The sequence below is a fragment of the Salminus brasiliensis genome, chromosome 20 (assembly GCF_030463535.1).
Source record: "Salminus brasiliensis chromosome 20, fSalBra1.hap2, whole genome shotgun sequence".
Taxonomy (NCBI): Eukaryota; Metazoa; Chordata; class Actinopteri; order Characiformes; family Bryconidae; genus Salminus; species Salminus brasiliensis.
This window is the reverse complement of record NC_132897.1, coordinates 9002482-9018374: the sequence shown is the minus strand read 5'-3', so window position 1 is coordinate 9018374 and position 15893 is coordinate 9002482. Positions and strand designations below refer to the sequence as shown.

Genomic DNA, 15893 nt, shown 5'->3' with positions numbered 1-15893 from the left:
TCTTTATCATTTAAAAAATGTTTTACACTTGCTTTGTCTCATTTACAAAAATGGATCTATAGAACCATCCATATCCATATCTAAAAGTGATTACACCTTTTCTAGCACCTGTGAGGATGATAGTTCTTCGTTAAATTGTGTTATTTCGCATATAACTTGATACAACATTCCACATTTTTGTAAATTAAGTTCTCCTTGAAATCTGAGAAGATGTATTTTGGTGGCAGGAAACAAACCTTTAGTTTGTCTGAAAATGTAATATTCCTTATGAAAAACAATCTTTTGCAAGAGGAGGAAAAATCCACAGACTGCACTGTGATCTTTGATCATTCACCTTCTGAAGTAGAGGACGCATGTGCATGTTGGGCTAAGACAAGCCATGAATGAACAGAGAAGGGGGCTGCATTCCATTGCCAGGGCTTACTCGACTCAGTTGAGTGGATGTGTGCAACAAGCCGAGCATATGTGTGTGTGTGTGCGTGTGTGCAAGAGAGGAGGGGGTGAAGTCCGATGGCCAGCCTCACAGCTAATTAGTTCAGCTCTTGACAAAGGTGGGCCAGCCACAGAAGGGAACCCCTGAGGCAAGCTTAACAGCGCTACACACTCTGCAACTCAAAGGGGAGTAGCTCACACCAGTGCTCTCCAAATCAGAGCTGGGGTCTGCAGAGCAACATCGTTCTCCACTCCAGAGCATGCTAGAGGGCTTGAGGACTGTGAGAAAGTTACTACAGGACATTTGTGGAGACATTTGTGAGAGATGACTTCCATTCCAGACTCAGATGATGACAAAGCCTTTAAAGACTGTGAGTAGAACTATTACAACTATCAGTCAGTCAATATGGAGATGTGTCTGACAATGTGGAGAATACACATTACTGGAGTTATGATACTCACCTGCTTCTAAGATCATAATGATTAAAACGTCAGTGAGATGAACTGAAGTATTAAATAGCATGATAAAAAAATAACATTGAACATTACAAAGAACATAACAAAGAACATTGATTTTGATGTAGTATGTAAACAATGTTAAACTTCATTACATCATAGCGTTCATTCCTTGGTTATGGAAATAAAGAATAATAAACTAATCCTCGAAATGGATAAAAAGCAAGACGTTTCAAAATGACTGTAATGTCACAAACGCTGTGTGATGTCACAACCAATTCATCAACTGAAGTACTTTAGTTTGCTCATTAGTGTTGAAGTTATAAGGGGTGTTTCAGCCTGGACTGCTTTTAAAATGAGGCCTAATACGGGAAAACAGGGCAACCAATCAGAACGGGGGTCATTTACATGCATCAGCCTCAAAAAGACCATTTTGATGTATGTAAACATTGTGATGTAAACATGATGTCACAAACAATTCAACCCAAAGAACTTTAGACTGATCATTAATGTTGAAACTAAAAAGAGTGTTTCAGCCTGGACTGCTTTTAAAATGAGGCCTAATATGGGAAAACAAGACAACCAATAAGAACGAGGGTTATTTACATGTGTCAGCCTCAAAAAGAACATTTTGATGTATGTAAACATTGTTATGTAAACAAGATGTCACAACGCGGTGTGATGTCAAACAACTCATCCGAAAAGAACTTTAGCTTGTTCATTAGTGTTGAAGTTATAAGGAGTGTTTCAGCCTGGAATGCTTTTTAAATGACGCCCAATACAGGGCAACAGGACAACCAGAACAACAATCAGAACAAGAGTCATTTATATATACACATGAGCATTAAAGGCACAGAATAAATAGCTTGTGCCATTTGTTTTGTAATAAAAAGAGGGAGGAAAGTAGTCATGTAAAAAAAAAAAGGTCACACAAGTAGATAAAAAATGTCCAAAGTAATTACAGATCAAATGTAGGATATGGACTCTTTGATGTGTGAAACACTAGAATTAAAATGGCTCTATATTTGAATTAACTATATTGATAGATTTATTTTATTAAAAAGGTGAGATATGGTGAATTAGACAGGACAGATAGATTAGATAGGGTAGTTTCACACTATAATATAGTATTCAGCATTCAGCTACACTATGGACTGTGTTACACTGTGGACATCCGACCTGTGGGTGGTATCCACTGTGGCCTACTGTCTTCAAATAAACAGCAAGTCGGACATTTCTGCATTGTAAAAGCAATTCCACATTCCCACATATATGGTTCCCTTTAAAATAATATATATTGGGTTCCCCCTCACAATAATTTTGCCGACCCTTTATGAGGGATGGACCTGGTTAAAGCAAGACTGCGCAAACACTTACTGAGGGCATGAAGCATATTGAAACCATTTCATAGATTTTGCTATCACTCCCCCCTTTTGACACTTCTCCACCCCACACACTCAGGCCTGTTATAGGCCAAACACCTGCTCATTTGGTTAAACAAGCTTTCTCTTGTGTTGATGTTGGACTGCTGTTGGTATAAATGACATGACAGAGCTGGAGGTAAACTTTTCTGTTTTAAGCATGATGTCAGCTCTCTGTGGCACATCTCGGGCACCGATTTACTGAAGGGCCAAAGCCAGTAAGATTTGCACTGGAAAATGGGAAAAATGTGGAAAAATAATATTTATACTTTCATATGTGGAGTACCTCCACTCAACAGCTGTGCAAAGTTTCTGTGATGTACAAGGTGTGTATCGTTAAACGATGACAGTAATGTATTGCAAAGCAAAAAACTACCTTTGGGGAATCTGTGAAAACAACTCAAACCTCTAAACGAGAAAGAGAGAGAAAAAGACAGAGAGAGAGCCTGAGAGAGAGAGATTAGCAATACATTTGAGAATATTTCTGCCGGTCGGACACAAAACCACACTGTTTCTTTATAGATGGTATCTCTGCAGCATAGCTGACTTTATTACAAAAATCTAAATTGAACCTGAACCCCTAAATTAGACTTTGAGGGATATTTTAGCTTTGGCACAATGCTAACTGATGCTGGTCCTTCACACTTATCTAAGACCAGTATTGCGGTTTGTTTGTAACATTAAATTTAGAATTTAGCCAAGGACCTCCACTCCCAGATCAGCATAAAACTATCCAAGAGGTTTGGCACTTTCTTCTCCTGATGCCTTTTGATGAATAGTTCAGATAGTAGAAAGAGAATTCTTTGGCCCTCGACTCAAGTTCAATAAACATGAAGGTCCAAATCTTTGCCTGTAGCCACTTACTCATCTCAGGCCGTGATCACTCGACATTATACGCAGTTAAACGTAAACAGTCTTTATCAGGCTGAGCCATCTGTGAGGTGAATGTCAAACACTAGCAGGCAGGCTTCTTACTGAATTTCACTGGATGAATAAAAAGGTGAATTAATGATCAACATTTAATAGGAGGTGATTGATCTGGTTCCTCAGATGAAATGCAGTATTAGACTAACATGCATTCACAATCAAGTCTTAAGTTTGTAAGTCTTTATCTCTAACAAGGACTAATTTGAAGTGTCTTAAAATGATCCATAAACTTCAAGTGGTCCATAAATAGTGTTTGTCTTTATCCTGAACAATCTTGCCTTGTGCTCTAGAATCCCGCTTTTCTCACCTATAATAACTATACTTATGTTAGTAAATTAGACAGGTACCTACTACTACTACAATTACTAGTACACCTACTACAACCACCCCTACCACTATTACTATCACTACTACTACCACTACCACTATTACTACTACTGCTATCACTATTACTACTATTATTACTACTACTACTAGCACTTACAACTGCAATTACAGTAGGTAAAATACAGAAAATACAGTAAATAAGTAAATTACAAGAAAAATATAAGCTATAGGTCCTTTAAGGGCCGGCCTCACCAGTACTTGTTTAGTCATTATTAAATATCTTGTTTGTCGTTTTAGTGAATGTTGTAGGGATGCTTCATCAGTTCTGGGAGCAGAAGCAGGTGAAAGGAGCCATGGTGGAGACAGAGAATCTTGTGGTGTATGAATCTATCCCCTCGCCTGGTCCTCCATTCATCTGCTATGTCACCCTACCAGGAGGGAGCTGCTTTGGCAACTTTAAGGTAAGTGAACCGAGCTCTACCACCCAAGGTGCAGCGAGAGTGGTCGGGGTCACTGTCAGCAGGTTAAACCGCTCTGTATTTCAATGCCAGCATGCATCAGATTTGAGGGCAGTAAGCCTCCAATCTGTCAGTTAGAAGACAATTCCAGCATTGTCGGGTCACCTCAAGTATAAAGGGCATGTCTCAGTGTGGTCCGGCGCGTCCGCTCAATCAGTCCCATCAGCACTATCCCCCCGGCGCAGGAGAAGAGGCTCTTGTGTGAAAGTCAGGAGGCCTAACAGGTGGTTCTTATTAGCCCAATTACTCCAACTCACCGCAAATCAGGCTGAGGAGTTTGCTTTCAGCTCAAGTGGAATGTTCTTGAGAACATAGCAGGCATTAAAACTGGGGAAAAAGTGGTAACCGTTTTAGTTTATTTATCCATTTGTCAGGTTGAAAGAGTCGTCTGATTATGAAAGGGAACTTACAACAAGATAGAGTTTTAGTATTTTATCATTCATTCGTCATCTTCCTTTTAAAGTGGGCACGGATTTGAGCTGATTCAAATAAACATGACGTTCATGTGTGTTTACTGTGCATTTGTCACAAGCCTATAGCCACTTCAACGCTGTAATAGTTATCACACCTCCAACCCATACAAAGTCACTCTGCACTCTGCACTTACTTACTTGCTGGAACTGTGACCAAATGCTCAATCACACTGCACCCACCAGAGAACCTCCCCACTCACAGTACACTTGAATGTAACATCTAATCCAAAGTCTATAGGTAAATAGTAATGTAAACATTTTACAGATTCTATATTAAACCTGTACATTATAAACATTGCAATAATGTATGTATAGTATAAATTAATATGTATACATTCAGTATTTCTCATTTTGCATAATCCTGCATTTTTACTACTGCGAGGGACTATGTACCTATGTTTTTTACTCACCTTTACACCTGTGTAAACCTTAATGTGATGTATCAAAACATGATTTGATTTATAAAAACTGTAAAGCAACAAACATTTTAGAGATAATCTTACTGATAGTCTCTTGCTGTAACCCTCTCAGGTACTCCATAAGCAAATGGCAGTTGTCACACAAAAACTTTATATTTCTATTTTTGCTGTTTTTGTTTTTTTGCCATTTTGGCTTTACCTTGTGACTTCCATTGGCAGGTGTTTTTATTCTCCTGTAAAGTTGTTGTTTTGGAGACACAAGCCTTTTGCGTGGCAGCGACAATAAAATGGCATGACATGCCACTCCTAACATATTGTTTAACTATTTTTTTTTAAGTTGAAATTAAAAGGAAATGTGTCAAAAGCTTTTAAACTTTTAAAGCCTTTACATAGCCACATTTGTGTTTATAAGATACTTAAATTTAAAGAGTTATTCAATAGTATAACTCTAGATTTCTGGAAAAATTAAATAGTAAAAAAAGTTCATTTTAGCTTCAACCATTTACAAATACAGTTTAGCCCCTTCCATTTACATTGTGTCTGAAATTGTGCCCTATTTAGAAAAAGTAGTGTGTACTTTTTTTAGTGTACAGTAACAATCCCACACTGCATCTTAACATATAGCATAGAAACTATGTACACTAGCGAACATGGAATACCCATAATCCAGTGCATTGTTTGGTTTGAAGATTCATGCTCAGCTTCTCTGAGGAAGACTATCAGGTTGTTGCACAGCAGTCAGCCCACTTGTTCACTCGTTCCCATGTTTTCACATGTAGGGGATAGTGAATAGGGCACAGTTTCGGAGTTCCAAATGAGCAGCCAATCAGAACAGAGGTTCTTGTATATATATCAGGATTTAAAGTACTATTAAAGACTGAGTGAGGTTAGGAAATCATCATGTATAAAACCATGAAACCACAGATAAACCAACATTTCAAGGGAAAAAATGAAAATAGGATATGTGCTCTTTAGACCACTAAGGGTAATCATTTTATGTGAGAAATGCAAACTGCATGGTTGAGCCCTGAGGAATGAGCCAGAATCCCTCGCTCAGTAACCATAGTTCCGTCTTCAGAGCGCTGCTATTTCAAGGAACATTCAGGGCCAGCTGCTGCCCTTTGGTGGGACTGAGGCACACTGGGGAGTTAGCCACTGCTGTTTGAATAGCTATCCGTGCCTTTGATCAGCCTCTGGGCACCGGAGGTCTGCACCCCGCATGGCCTGTGAGGGCGTCCTTTCTGTGGACTCTTTTCACGCTCACAGCGCTGTGCCGACTCCACAGAAAAGCATTTCTTGGCCTTTTCCCTTTGGATCAAAGCCACACCACCACTTCGAGCCTTGATCATTCCTCATCCCCTCCCTCTTACACTCCTCACAAGTTTTGGCTGTCTCTATTTTTTTTTCTCTCAACCTTTTTTTTAAAATACATTCTTCATTCAGCATCAGCCCTGTGTGGCCTTTGCATAAAGTTGGTGTGGCACACAGTCTGTTTTTTCAGCATCGCTGGAGAGCCAATGCCTGATCTCAGCTCGGTTAGCCTCACAGCTGCCTCTGATCACCCCTGAGTGCTTGGCCATAATCGGATTCATAATCCTGTGATGGGGCTGGCATGTGCCTACGTGTTTAGCACATGCTTTTTGAGGCGTTATGGAACTTTAAGCTCAATCAAGGGTGTTTATGTTACTTGGAGAAACTCACATATGATGTAGACACGACTCCTAAACAGTTGACGTTATCATATTTCAAAAATGTAATGGACCGAGTAATTCTCTCTCTCTCTTGATCTCTTTCTTTTTCACTCTCTCTCTCTCTCTCTCTCTCTCTCTCTCTCTCTCTCTCTCTCTCTCAGGCCTCAGTCAGTTATTTGTGAGACTCATGTTGGTATATTTAGTTTTTTTTCTCTAAAATGAACATAATTAAATAATAATAATGTAATAATTGTATCTCCCTCCGTATGTCTCTCTCTCTCTATCCTCATCAGTATTGTTATACAAAGGCAGAAGCTAGACGAGATGCAGCTCGTGTTGCTCTGATGAACTCTACATTCAACGAGTTGCCCTGTCGCTGTATCACCCCAGACTTCATTGCCCGCAGTATAGAAGAAGCCGTCATCACTACCAGCGTGAGTATGACGGCAGCAAGACCAAAGCCTTTCACTGTAACCTGCTTAACGCTAAAAGCTGTTCAATACACTATAACCTTTTAAGCCCCGGGTTTAATGTTCTGTTATTAGTCATGTTATTGATACAGAAATTACTGTGAATCATTTGGTAATAGTTTAGCACATTTTATGAGGGTAAAGAACTGAAGTCTTGCCAAATGTACAGGGTTTAAGGAATTAATGTATATATACACTACCCCTGCTAATGAATGCATTCTGCTACTTTACTTTAAGTTGCACTCATTTCTGACACAGATGTGCAAATAAAATAAAATAGGACTTTCAGAAGAAGATCCAGACAACCCCCCCCCCCCCCCCAACTGAATCTGACTGCCAGTTCTGTTACATCAGCTAACAGTTGCCACCATTGACTAGCACTGCGTTGAGTGATGGGAGGAGAAGGAGTGTGTGATGGGCCACCCAGAGAGAGCATGGTCAATTATGCTCACTTGGATTCCCTAGTTTCTCACTCATTATATGTCCAAATGTTTGTGGACACCCCTTCTAATGAATGCATTTAGTTACTTTAAGTTGCACTCACTGCTAACACAGATGTGTGAATACACACAAACAAGTTGTCTTGTCCCCGTAAAGAGGTCCTGCCAATATAATAGGATTCTCTGTATCAGATAAACATGAACCTATTTCGTATGCTGGAGGGTTATAAATCCCCCCAGCATTGAGCTGTGAAGCAGTGAAACTGTGTTCTCTGGAATGATGGTGTTCTAACCAATACTTTTGAGATGAGTTTGGAGAGTTGGGCATGAGGTGGGGTTGTGATCATCCAATATCCTGACCTCACTAACACTCTTGTCACTGAATGCAATCAAATGCTTCATTTTTAATACCCTTGATTTCAGAAGAAACAATTAATGATCAGATGTCCCAATACTTTTGCCAATACACTGATTAAACATCAGGAATTCAAATAGAAAATGCAGCTTTACCAGTCTATCAATGCCTGATTTGGTTACAATGCAAAAAAAAAAAAAATAATACATGAGCACAAGGCCACAGTGCTGATAATACAAAGAAAAAAATGCCCCAGGCATGTTGGTACTGATACGTGCTAGCAGTTCTGTTCATCAGCTATGAAATATGAAGTCTGCTGAACCCCTGCACTTCATGAAGGAAGACTGAGTGTCACTGAGAGGATCCACTGTGTTGAAAGAAAGCAGAGAATATAAGTATTTATGCCTATGTGCACATTCTTCACTTAGTCCATATCAGGGTGCACTACAGGAAGCCTAATGATTAATTGACTTTGTTCCAAAACATACAAAACACACCACAAAGACGCCCTTCCCTTCTGCAACCCCCCAATAAACTCCCCAGCTCTACTTGAGGCTAACCAAGCTTGTCTGTGGGAGTCAGTGTGTGTGTGGTCTCTCTTCACTCTCCTGCCATTTCTCATGTTTAGTCTTAGCCTTTTGTTCCCCAGCAATGATTACAACTTGCTCTGATGACAAAGCAAAAGGGCAGTAGCAGGACCCTGCCCTCCCCCTGCATTTGTGTTTGCTACAGGCTGAATGATGGCCAGGCTGTAAGTCACTCTGTCTCCGATTCACTCTGGTTTTCAGGGCAACATGGAGGACGCCTCAGACCCCAGCACCAGTATAGGTGCTTACTGCCTCATGCTGCAATCCAACACTGGCAAAACCATGCTGGAATTTCAGGTTTGAAGAAAACATTTTTACATTTAAATTGACATTTAGTCAAACAAAAGATGCTGTTATCTATGAGGCATTAAATTAGAGAACAGTACACAACGCAAGAACTGAAATAACCTGTAATAATACTGTCCATGGTCTCACGTTGTTAACCCCCCTCCCCCATAGATTATAGTTTACATGATGATGAACAAGCGATGTAGTTCCCAAGAGAGTATAAGGGTTAGATTTAAGACTGGGGTTAGGTAAGTATTAAGTTTACAAGATACCAACAGCTATACGTGTTGACAATTTTACTGCAATACATTGTTTTCACTCCCCCCCATCAATGTAATGTAACGCCCCCACACTAACAGATGCTTGCTCTGACACTTGTAAAACTAACCATCTAGTCACCAGAGAGAGAAAGACCAATTATGCTCTTTCAGGCTCCGGCTGGTGATGGCAGGCATGACCCCGTATTTGAACAAGCAATCCATGGGACATAGTGTCAGCGGCTTAGTCTGCTGGGTCATTCGGGTCACACTTTTCTAAAAAAAATCAAGATAATTACCAGTACCCATGGCATAAGTTATGTTTACCTGACTAAAAATCTGGCACTACTAGCTCACTGTTTCTGTTAAAAAACTAAATACATTGTATTGAAGGAGGAAAGCAGCAACCAAAATCCTGAGGAGGGAAACTTTATTTTCAGTGAAAAACTGAACGCAGCAAGCTCCTAAGCACTGCTCACCTGCTGTACACTAACTAAGTAAGGCTAACTACATGTCTGTATGTAAATTAGTCACATAGTCACAGAGTCACAAAATATGTAGTAGCCCCATCATATCATATCATATCATACCATATCATAATAACATATTAGGACACACTTATGATAAAATCAAATGGCATTTCTAAAACATTCATTTTAAAGAATGAATGTTAGCTAACAATACTGCTGTGCTTGCTTACAATATGTTGTTTTTCTCATGCTGTTGATTATACTTTGGACATTAAAAGTAAACAGATCTAGAAGGAAAGTAGCCTTGCTTACAATGCAGTTGTCCCAATTTGTTTATTCTTGTCATGAGGTCATGTCTGAGCCCACTAGATGACATCATAGCTTGGTCTAGTTTAATATATAAAAACAAGTGTAGACTTTGGGGGCAAATTAAGCACAACTGTTTTGTTGTTGTTTTAGCAGCAAATCTTAAGGTCCACTGTAGGCATTTTAAATACTGTTGCTGTTAAAACCTAGTATTTTCTATAATGGTAACTTTACAAAAGTCAATATTAAAAGCGTTTATTCCATCCAAGTCCATTTTTAAGCATTTCTAATGTAAAGAACAACTGCCAGATTCAAATCATGTCAAAAGTGAAAAATGAAAAGACAGTGTTCAATGATATACTAGTTTGAATCTATCCTACAGTGGTAGTGTGTAACATTAACATCATTGCTTCAATTGCAGTTAAGCTTCTGAAAACATAAGGAACGTTGAAGCTACTCAGTGTTGGCAGCAGTTGCCCCTGAAAAGCCCCTGAAAAACATCTTTACTAGAGTTTCATCTAGGGCTAATCGAGGGGTGGGCAGCAATATTTTCCTTATTTAAAGCAAAATGCCTGAACATGGATGCTTTCCAAAACAAACATTTTGTTCCTACCCGAAATGATGCATGTCACTTTACCTGCACCACCCATTTGTTAAAAAATAATGGTCTTCTGTGTTTTCTGAACCTCTTGTAGACTCGGCATCGCTCCTTATTATGAAATCGATCTGAGGTTAAGAACAACATGACATTGGTTTTTGAATGTATAACGTGCTATAGAGCCCCATGTAAGCACGAGGACTTGTTATGCACCAGGGTGATGAGGTTTCAAAGTTTGTACAACTGTGTTTGATTACAGTCATTAGCTCAATGGGTTGGCCACCAGTAAGGCATAATGACTAATGAAAAAACACAGCTTTCTCTTTTTATTTTCTTTAAGGAAATAATGACAGTGTTTCAGCTGTTGCACTGGAACGGGACGCTGAAGGCTTTTAGAGAGAGGAGATGTAGCCGTCAGGTAGGCCCCGCTCTACAGTTATAACCTAATGTATTTTTAGTTTAAAGTGATAGTTTGGCAACAAGTCAGATGACACAGATGAAAAAAAAATGGCAAAGCCTGTAGTAAGGAAAGAAGCATGTTCATTACATACACTATATGGGTAAAAGTATTGGGATCTTTTACACCTACAGGAGGAGCTGGTCTTTTCTAAGCAGCTATAACAGCAGGTTTGAAGCTCTGCAGTTAGTGAGTCAGCAGATTTTATACATTTGTGGCAATGGAACTGAATGTAACTCCTAAATTCAACAATTAAGAGGTGTGTCAAACCAATACTTTTGTCTATATTGTTTAAATACACTAGAAGATCTATACAAATAAACAGAAACATGCTACATGGCTAAAAGAAATACTTAATCCTGAATTCTATCTGTATTTTAATAGGTAACAGTATGTCATACAGCAGGGAGGAATGAAATGCTGCACAGATTGATGATTACCATGCCCAAACACACCTGCTACAACTCATCGGTTAATTGCCAGATTTAGTAGGTGTGTAGCAGCATGGAAATCACAAAACTGTGCTGGACTTTAGACCCCCAGAGCATGAATTGATGACCCCTGTCATTTTAGAAAGCGCAAAAGCAAGCTTGTTTAGCATTTTTCCACTCACGCTTTTATGCAGAAATGTAATGGCAACTAAAAAAGAGAAAGTTCAAGTATAATTTAAGCATAATTTACAGTAATATGTAAACAATCAATCAGAATAGTTTCATGTTAAATGCTCCAGTCTAGAGATGCACTATATAGACAAAAGTATTGGGACACCTACTCATTCATTATCTTCTCCAGAAACCAAGGATATTGAAAAAGAGCTTTTCTTGGACTAACTGCTGATACTGTCCTGGGAAGGCCCTTTTACTAGATTTTGAGCACTTCTGTGAAGATTTAATTGCATTCAGCGACAGGAGCAATGATTAAGTTGGATGATCAACACCCCACCTCATCCCCAACTCCCTATCTCATTCCAAAAATATTGTATGGAGCACCACCATTATTCCAGAGAACACAGTTCTTCCACTGCTCCACAGCTCAATGCTAGCGGGGCTTTATTCCCCTGTAGCCAATGTCTGACAATAGGTTTATGCTCATCTGCTCTAGAGAGTCCTATTCCATTGGAGGGACTTCTCTACAGGAACTAGACAAGCACTGTGTGTGCATTTGCACATCTGTGTTAGCAGAGTTAGGTGCAATTTAAAGTAGCTGAATGCATTAATTAGAAAGAGTGTCTACAAGCATTTGGACAGGGGTATTTATCAAAAAAAAACTAGAGAAGCCTTTTTTTCACAGTGGTAGAAACCTGACGTTCATCACAGAAATGTATCACATGAATACACTGCCGGGTGCCTGGCGATAGTTTGGGCCTTCATAGATTTTGGACTAAAATATATTTTTTTAACTCCTTTTATGGTTGAGAGGTACCTGCTGTGCAATGGAAGAAAAATAGTAGCAATATAAATCATAACATCATTATTGCCTTTGTTGCTGAATGCAATCAAACCTCACAGAATTGCTCTAAAATCTAGTACTAAGCCTTCCCTGCAGAGTAGAGACAGTTACTCCAACAAAAGCAGGATACACTCTTCTTTAATACCCCTGATTTCTGAAGAAACAGTAAAAGAGCAGGTGTCCCAATACCTTTGTCCATATAGTGTACATCAGCAGTAAAGGTCTGCCAGTACCGTACCAACACTATTTGAGATTATTCATCTCAACATGGGCCGAGGCAAGTGAGTGATGATTTGGGGATACAATGTTCATCATGCTAACCTGGCAGCTATGAGCTTCCATTGTCTGTTGACTACATTAGCCTTGTAGCTCGAGTGCTAAGCTTGAGAAGCGAACCGATGACACCAAAGATGTCTTGGCTGATTCCCTACATTCAGAGAAAATCAATTATAGGCCACAGTATCCCTAAGTGCAGTTGTCAACTCCATGCTAACATCCTTGGAAAGATCAGGCAGTGCTCGCTGTGACCTCTGTCCATCCTGTGGAACAGGAGGTGATCAGCTACTACTCGCAGCAGCGACTGGACGAGTGCATGCGGAGTCACATGGCGCTGGACTGGCTTCAGAGGGAGAGGCAGAGGCCAGGGCTTCTGTCCCACGAGCTGCAGCTGGCCTTCAGGGAGTTGGCCGAGGCGCGTCAAGCCGGCAGGGAGCTCCGCTTTTATAAGGAGAAGAAGGAAATCCTCAGCCTGGCCCTCAGTCAGGCCAGCGCAGAGGAGCTGGAGGAGGAGGCCTGGAGGGCACAGGAGACTGGGCTGGAGTACTTGACCCACGGAGGCCTCTGTATGGAGGGCAGCATGGTGGACTCAACAGAACACTGTCAGTTTTATTACCAGGAGAGTGGTAGTGACCAAGAGTCCCTGGGCTAAGGTGCGTGCCCTGAAAGTTTGGATTTTAGACTCACTTTCAAAAGGAGCTGCCTGCCTTTGCATCACCTTGTCAGCTTACTGTGAAAATAAAAGACATGTTTACGCCTAAATAGGCTCCACTGTAAAGCAGAATTCTTCTATAGAAAATATAATAGTAAGCTACTAGTATATTTTGGGACCTCCGGAGAACGATGTGGTTGTCCCAGAGTTCTTTTGAATGTAAATTGTCTTTGTTTAGTTGTTTTCTATAACTTGCTTTATATTCAGCAAAGAGTATTTTTGATTTACTGCGAGATTTAAAGGGAATTTGAATCTGGATATGCAGAGTGAATGTAAATAAGCAAGCTCTTTTCTATACCAGCCACAAGGTGGTGCCATAACCTGTAATAGCTCACAAATATTTCAGTATGTGCGGTTCCACTCCCAAACACTGTACATGCTTTGTCCTTTATTGAACTGTATAAAAGAAAAACGTAATAAGCTTGGAGTGTATTTGCCAACATAAGGCACTGTTTCACATCAACAGTTGATCTTAGTTATTGTCAAGCTTAGAAGTGCCATAAAGCCTTACATACAAAGCATACACATGATAGTTTCTATTTACATACAACATTCTACATGTACAGCCCTACTTTTTATACATTTTCAGTGAATCTAAAATGTAATTTAGAGTTTTGTTGTGTTTTGTTGTAAATATTTGGACTTTTATGGGATCTAACAGGTTAACTCAATGAACTACATTGTAACGGGGAGTAGAATGCATCAATATTTAAATACAGTGACCTTGAAGCCTGCTTGTTTCTTGTACTGTCTTATTTTTAAAACAACCATCACTAGTGTACAGTAACAAGAACACTTTGGTTCTGAGCTACATTGGGAACATATTAATATCAAAGCTGATTAAATTTAATAGGTTGGGTCAACTGAATAACATATACATTGGTTATTTGTATATACATATGGATATGTACATTATATGGACAAAAATATTGGGACACACTTCTTAATGATTGAATTCATTCATTTTATTCAGTCTTATTGCCACAGGTGTATAAAATGTAAGCAGCTAGCCATGCAGTCTTCTTTTACACACATTAATTAAAGAACGGGAGGTACTGATCAGAGCTCACTGAATTCCAGTGTGGTACTGTATGTAATAGGATGTCACCTTTGCAACAAACCAGTTGGTAAAATTTCTTTCCACCATTCATGTCAAAGATATTTGATATCATTATATATATATATATATATATATATATATATATATATATATATATATATATATATATATATATATATATGATATTATATACACACACGTGGGAAATGGGCAAAGATGCCCCCTTTAAGAACAATGCCCATTTACTCTAACCTCGTTTTTGTGCAAGTTTATCATGTACAGGTTGATGATGCATAACCCCACACACAGTCAGGGGGAAAAAAACTGGAGCAGCAGTCAATTTAGTTATTATAGAACAAAAAATAAAATCTTGTAAAGGGACGTTTTGGACCACTATCGAGGCAACATGCCCCCACCACCCAGGTTAAGAAGCCCTCGGCAGACTCTTGACTCTTCTTTGTCTTCTATGTTTTTCAGAACACATAATTCATACGGCTTCCTAAAATTGTGCTGGTTTTGAAAGTACGGCACATTTTATAATGAAACTGGGGCCTCTTTCTGTCACTGGAATATAGTTTCTTACTGTACTGCATGTTTCTGAAACAGTCCCACATATTACATACATATTTTACGCCCATTATTTTCATTTGCTGTGTGTATTACCCAGAGATCAGATGCGAGAAAGGAGGGAGTCATTAGTGTAAGATTCTCCAATTCTTTCACTCCTTGAGCAATCACACAAAACTAGGCCATAATAGATCTTGTTTTTCCTCAACTTTTTTTTTCTCCCTCACTGTGGTTGCTAGGAGACTGTTGAACCTAAGGCAAGAAATCATGAGCTACAGCAGGGATGGGCATGTGTCCTCCGATGTGCTCTAAGTGGGAATTGATAATGTTATATAAGATGCTAATTTACTTCTTTTCTATGCCATTTCTGATTTAACTGAGCCTGAAGTTTTCACTCTCTCTCTTTCTTTATTTTTTTGTAACTCGTTAACTCAGAAGAAAAGAGCGTGAGAAGTGTAGTGTGGTGTGCGCGTGGTAAAGGTGGCCCTGCCACCCCACACACCCTGCCCACTCACCACCCGTTTAGGTTGCTCAAATAGCCCACTCATCCGTGGACCGCAAAGACTTCCAGTCTATAACCGCCTTGTTATTATTCGCCCTGAATCACTTATGCATAATGCATGATTTTGCATAAATTAATCAAATTACACAACAAGCCAGCTTCCGCTCAGTATGTTCTTCTCACACAGTCATCTGTGCCCGGTTGCTGCCTGTTTCGCTACTTTCGAGGAGGAATGATGTGTCCAATTGAATAGTTATAGAGGTATAGGCAGGAAAAGTGGCAGGATAATAGCATATTTGGCTCTGTTTTCAAGAGAACATGGTTTCCTCTCTCCAGGGAAGGAGAGTAATTTTCCAGAGCTAATGCTTGTCAGAGGCCTGATGGGCCAGACTTTGTGATGTTACTGCCTTTCTCCAATTTACTGGGCTAAAACCC

General features: G+C 39.6%; 1 protein-coding gene across 1 annotated transcript; it reads left to right on the top strand.

Moving 5' to 3' along the window:
* The first annotated feature begins 558 nt into the window (after positions 1–558).
* Positions 559–14054, top strand: lix1 (limb and CNS expressed 1). Its single transcript, XM_072665122.1, has 6 exons — positions 559–803; positions 3861–4024; positions 6958–7098; positions 8718–8813; positions 10776–10853; positions 12892–14054. Exons 1-6 carry the CDS (start codon positions 758–760, stop codon positions 13267–13269), a joined length of 903 nt encoding a protein of 300 aa, XP_072521223.1. The 5' UTR covers positions 559–757; the 3' UTR covers positions 13270–14054.
* Positions 14055–15893: the final 1839 nt, after the last annotated feature.

What these genes read in the sequence shown, in the direction of transcription:
- lix1 (XM_072665122.1), top strand. Translation starts at nt 758, where the DNA reads ATGACTTCCATTCCAGACTCAGATGATGACAAAGCCTTTAAAGACT. An exon ending in TGACAAAGCCTTTAAAGACT is followed by an intron (nt 804 to 3,860) that starts GTGAGTAGAACT and finishes TTGTCGTTTTAG; the next exon opens with TGAATGTTGTAGGGATGCTT. An exon ending in AAACCATGCTGGAATTTCAG is followed by an intron (nt 8,814 to 10,775) that starts GTTTGAAGAAAA and finishes ATTTTCTTTAAG; the next exon opens with GAAATAATGACAGTGTTTCA.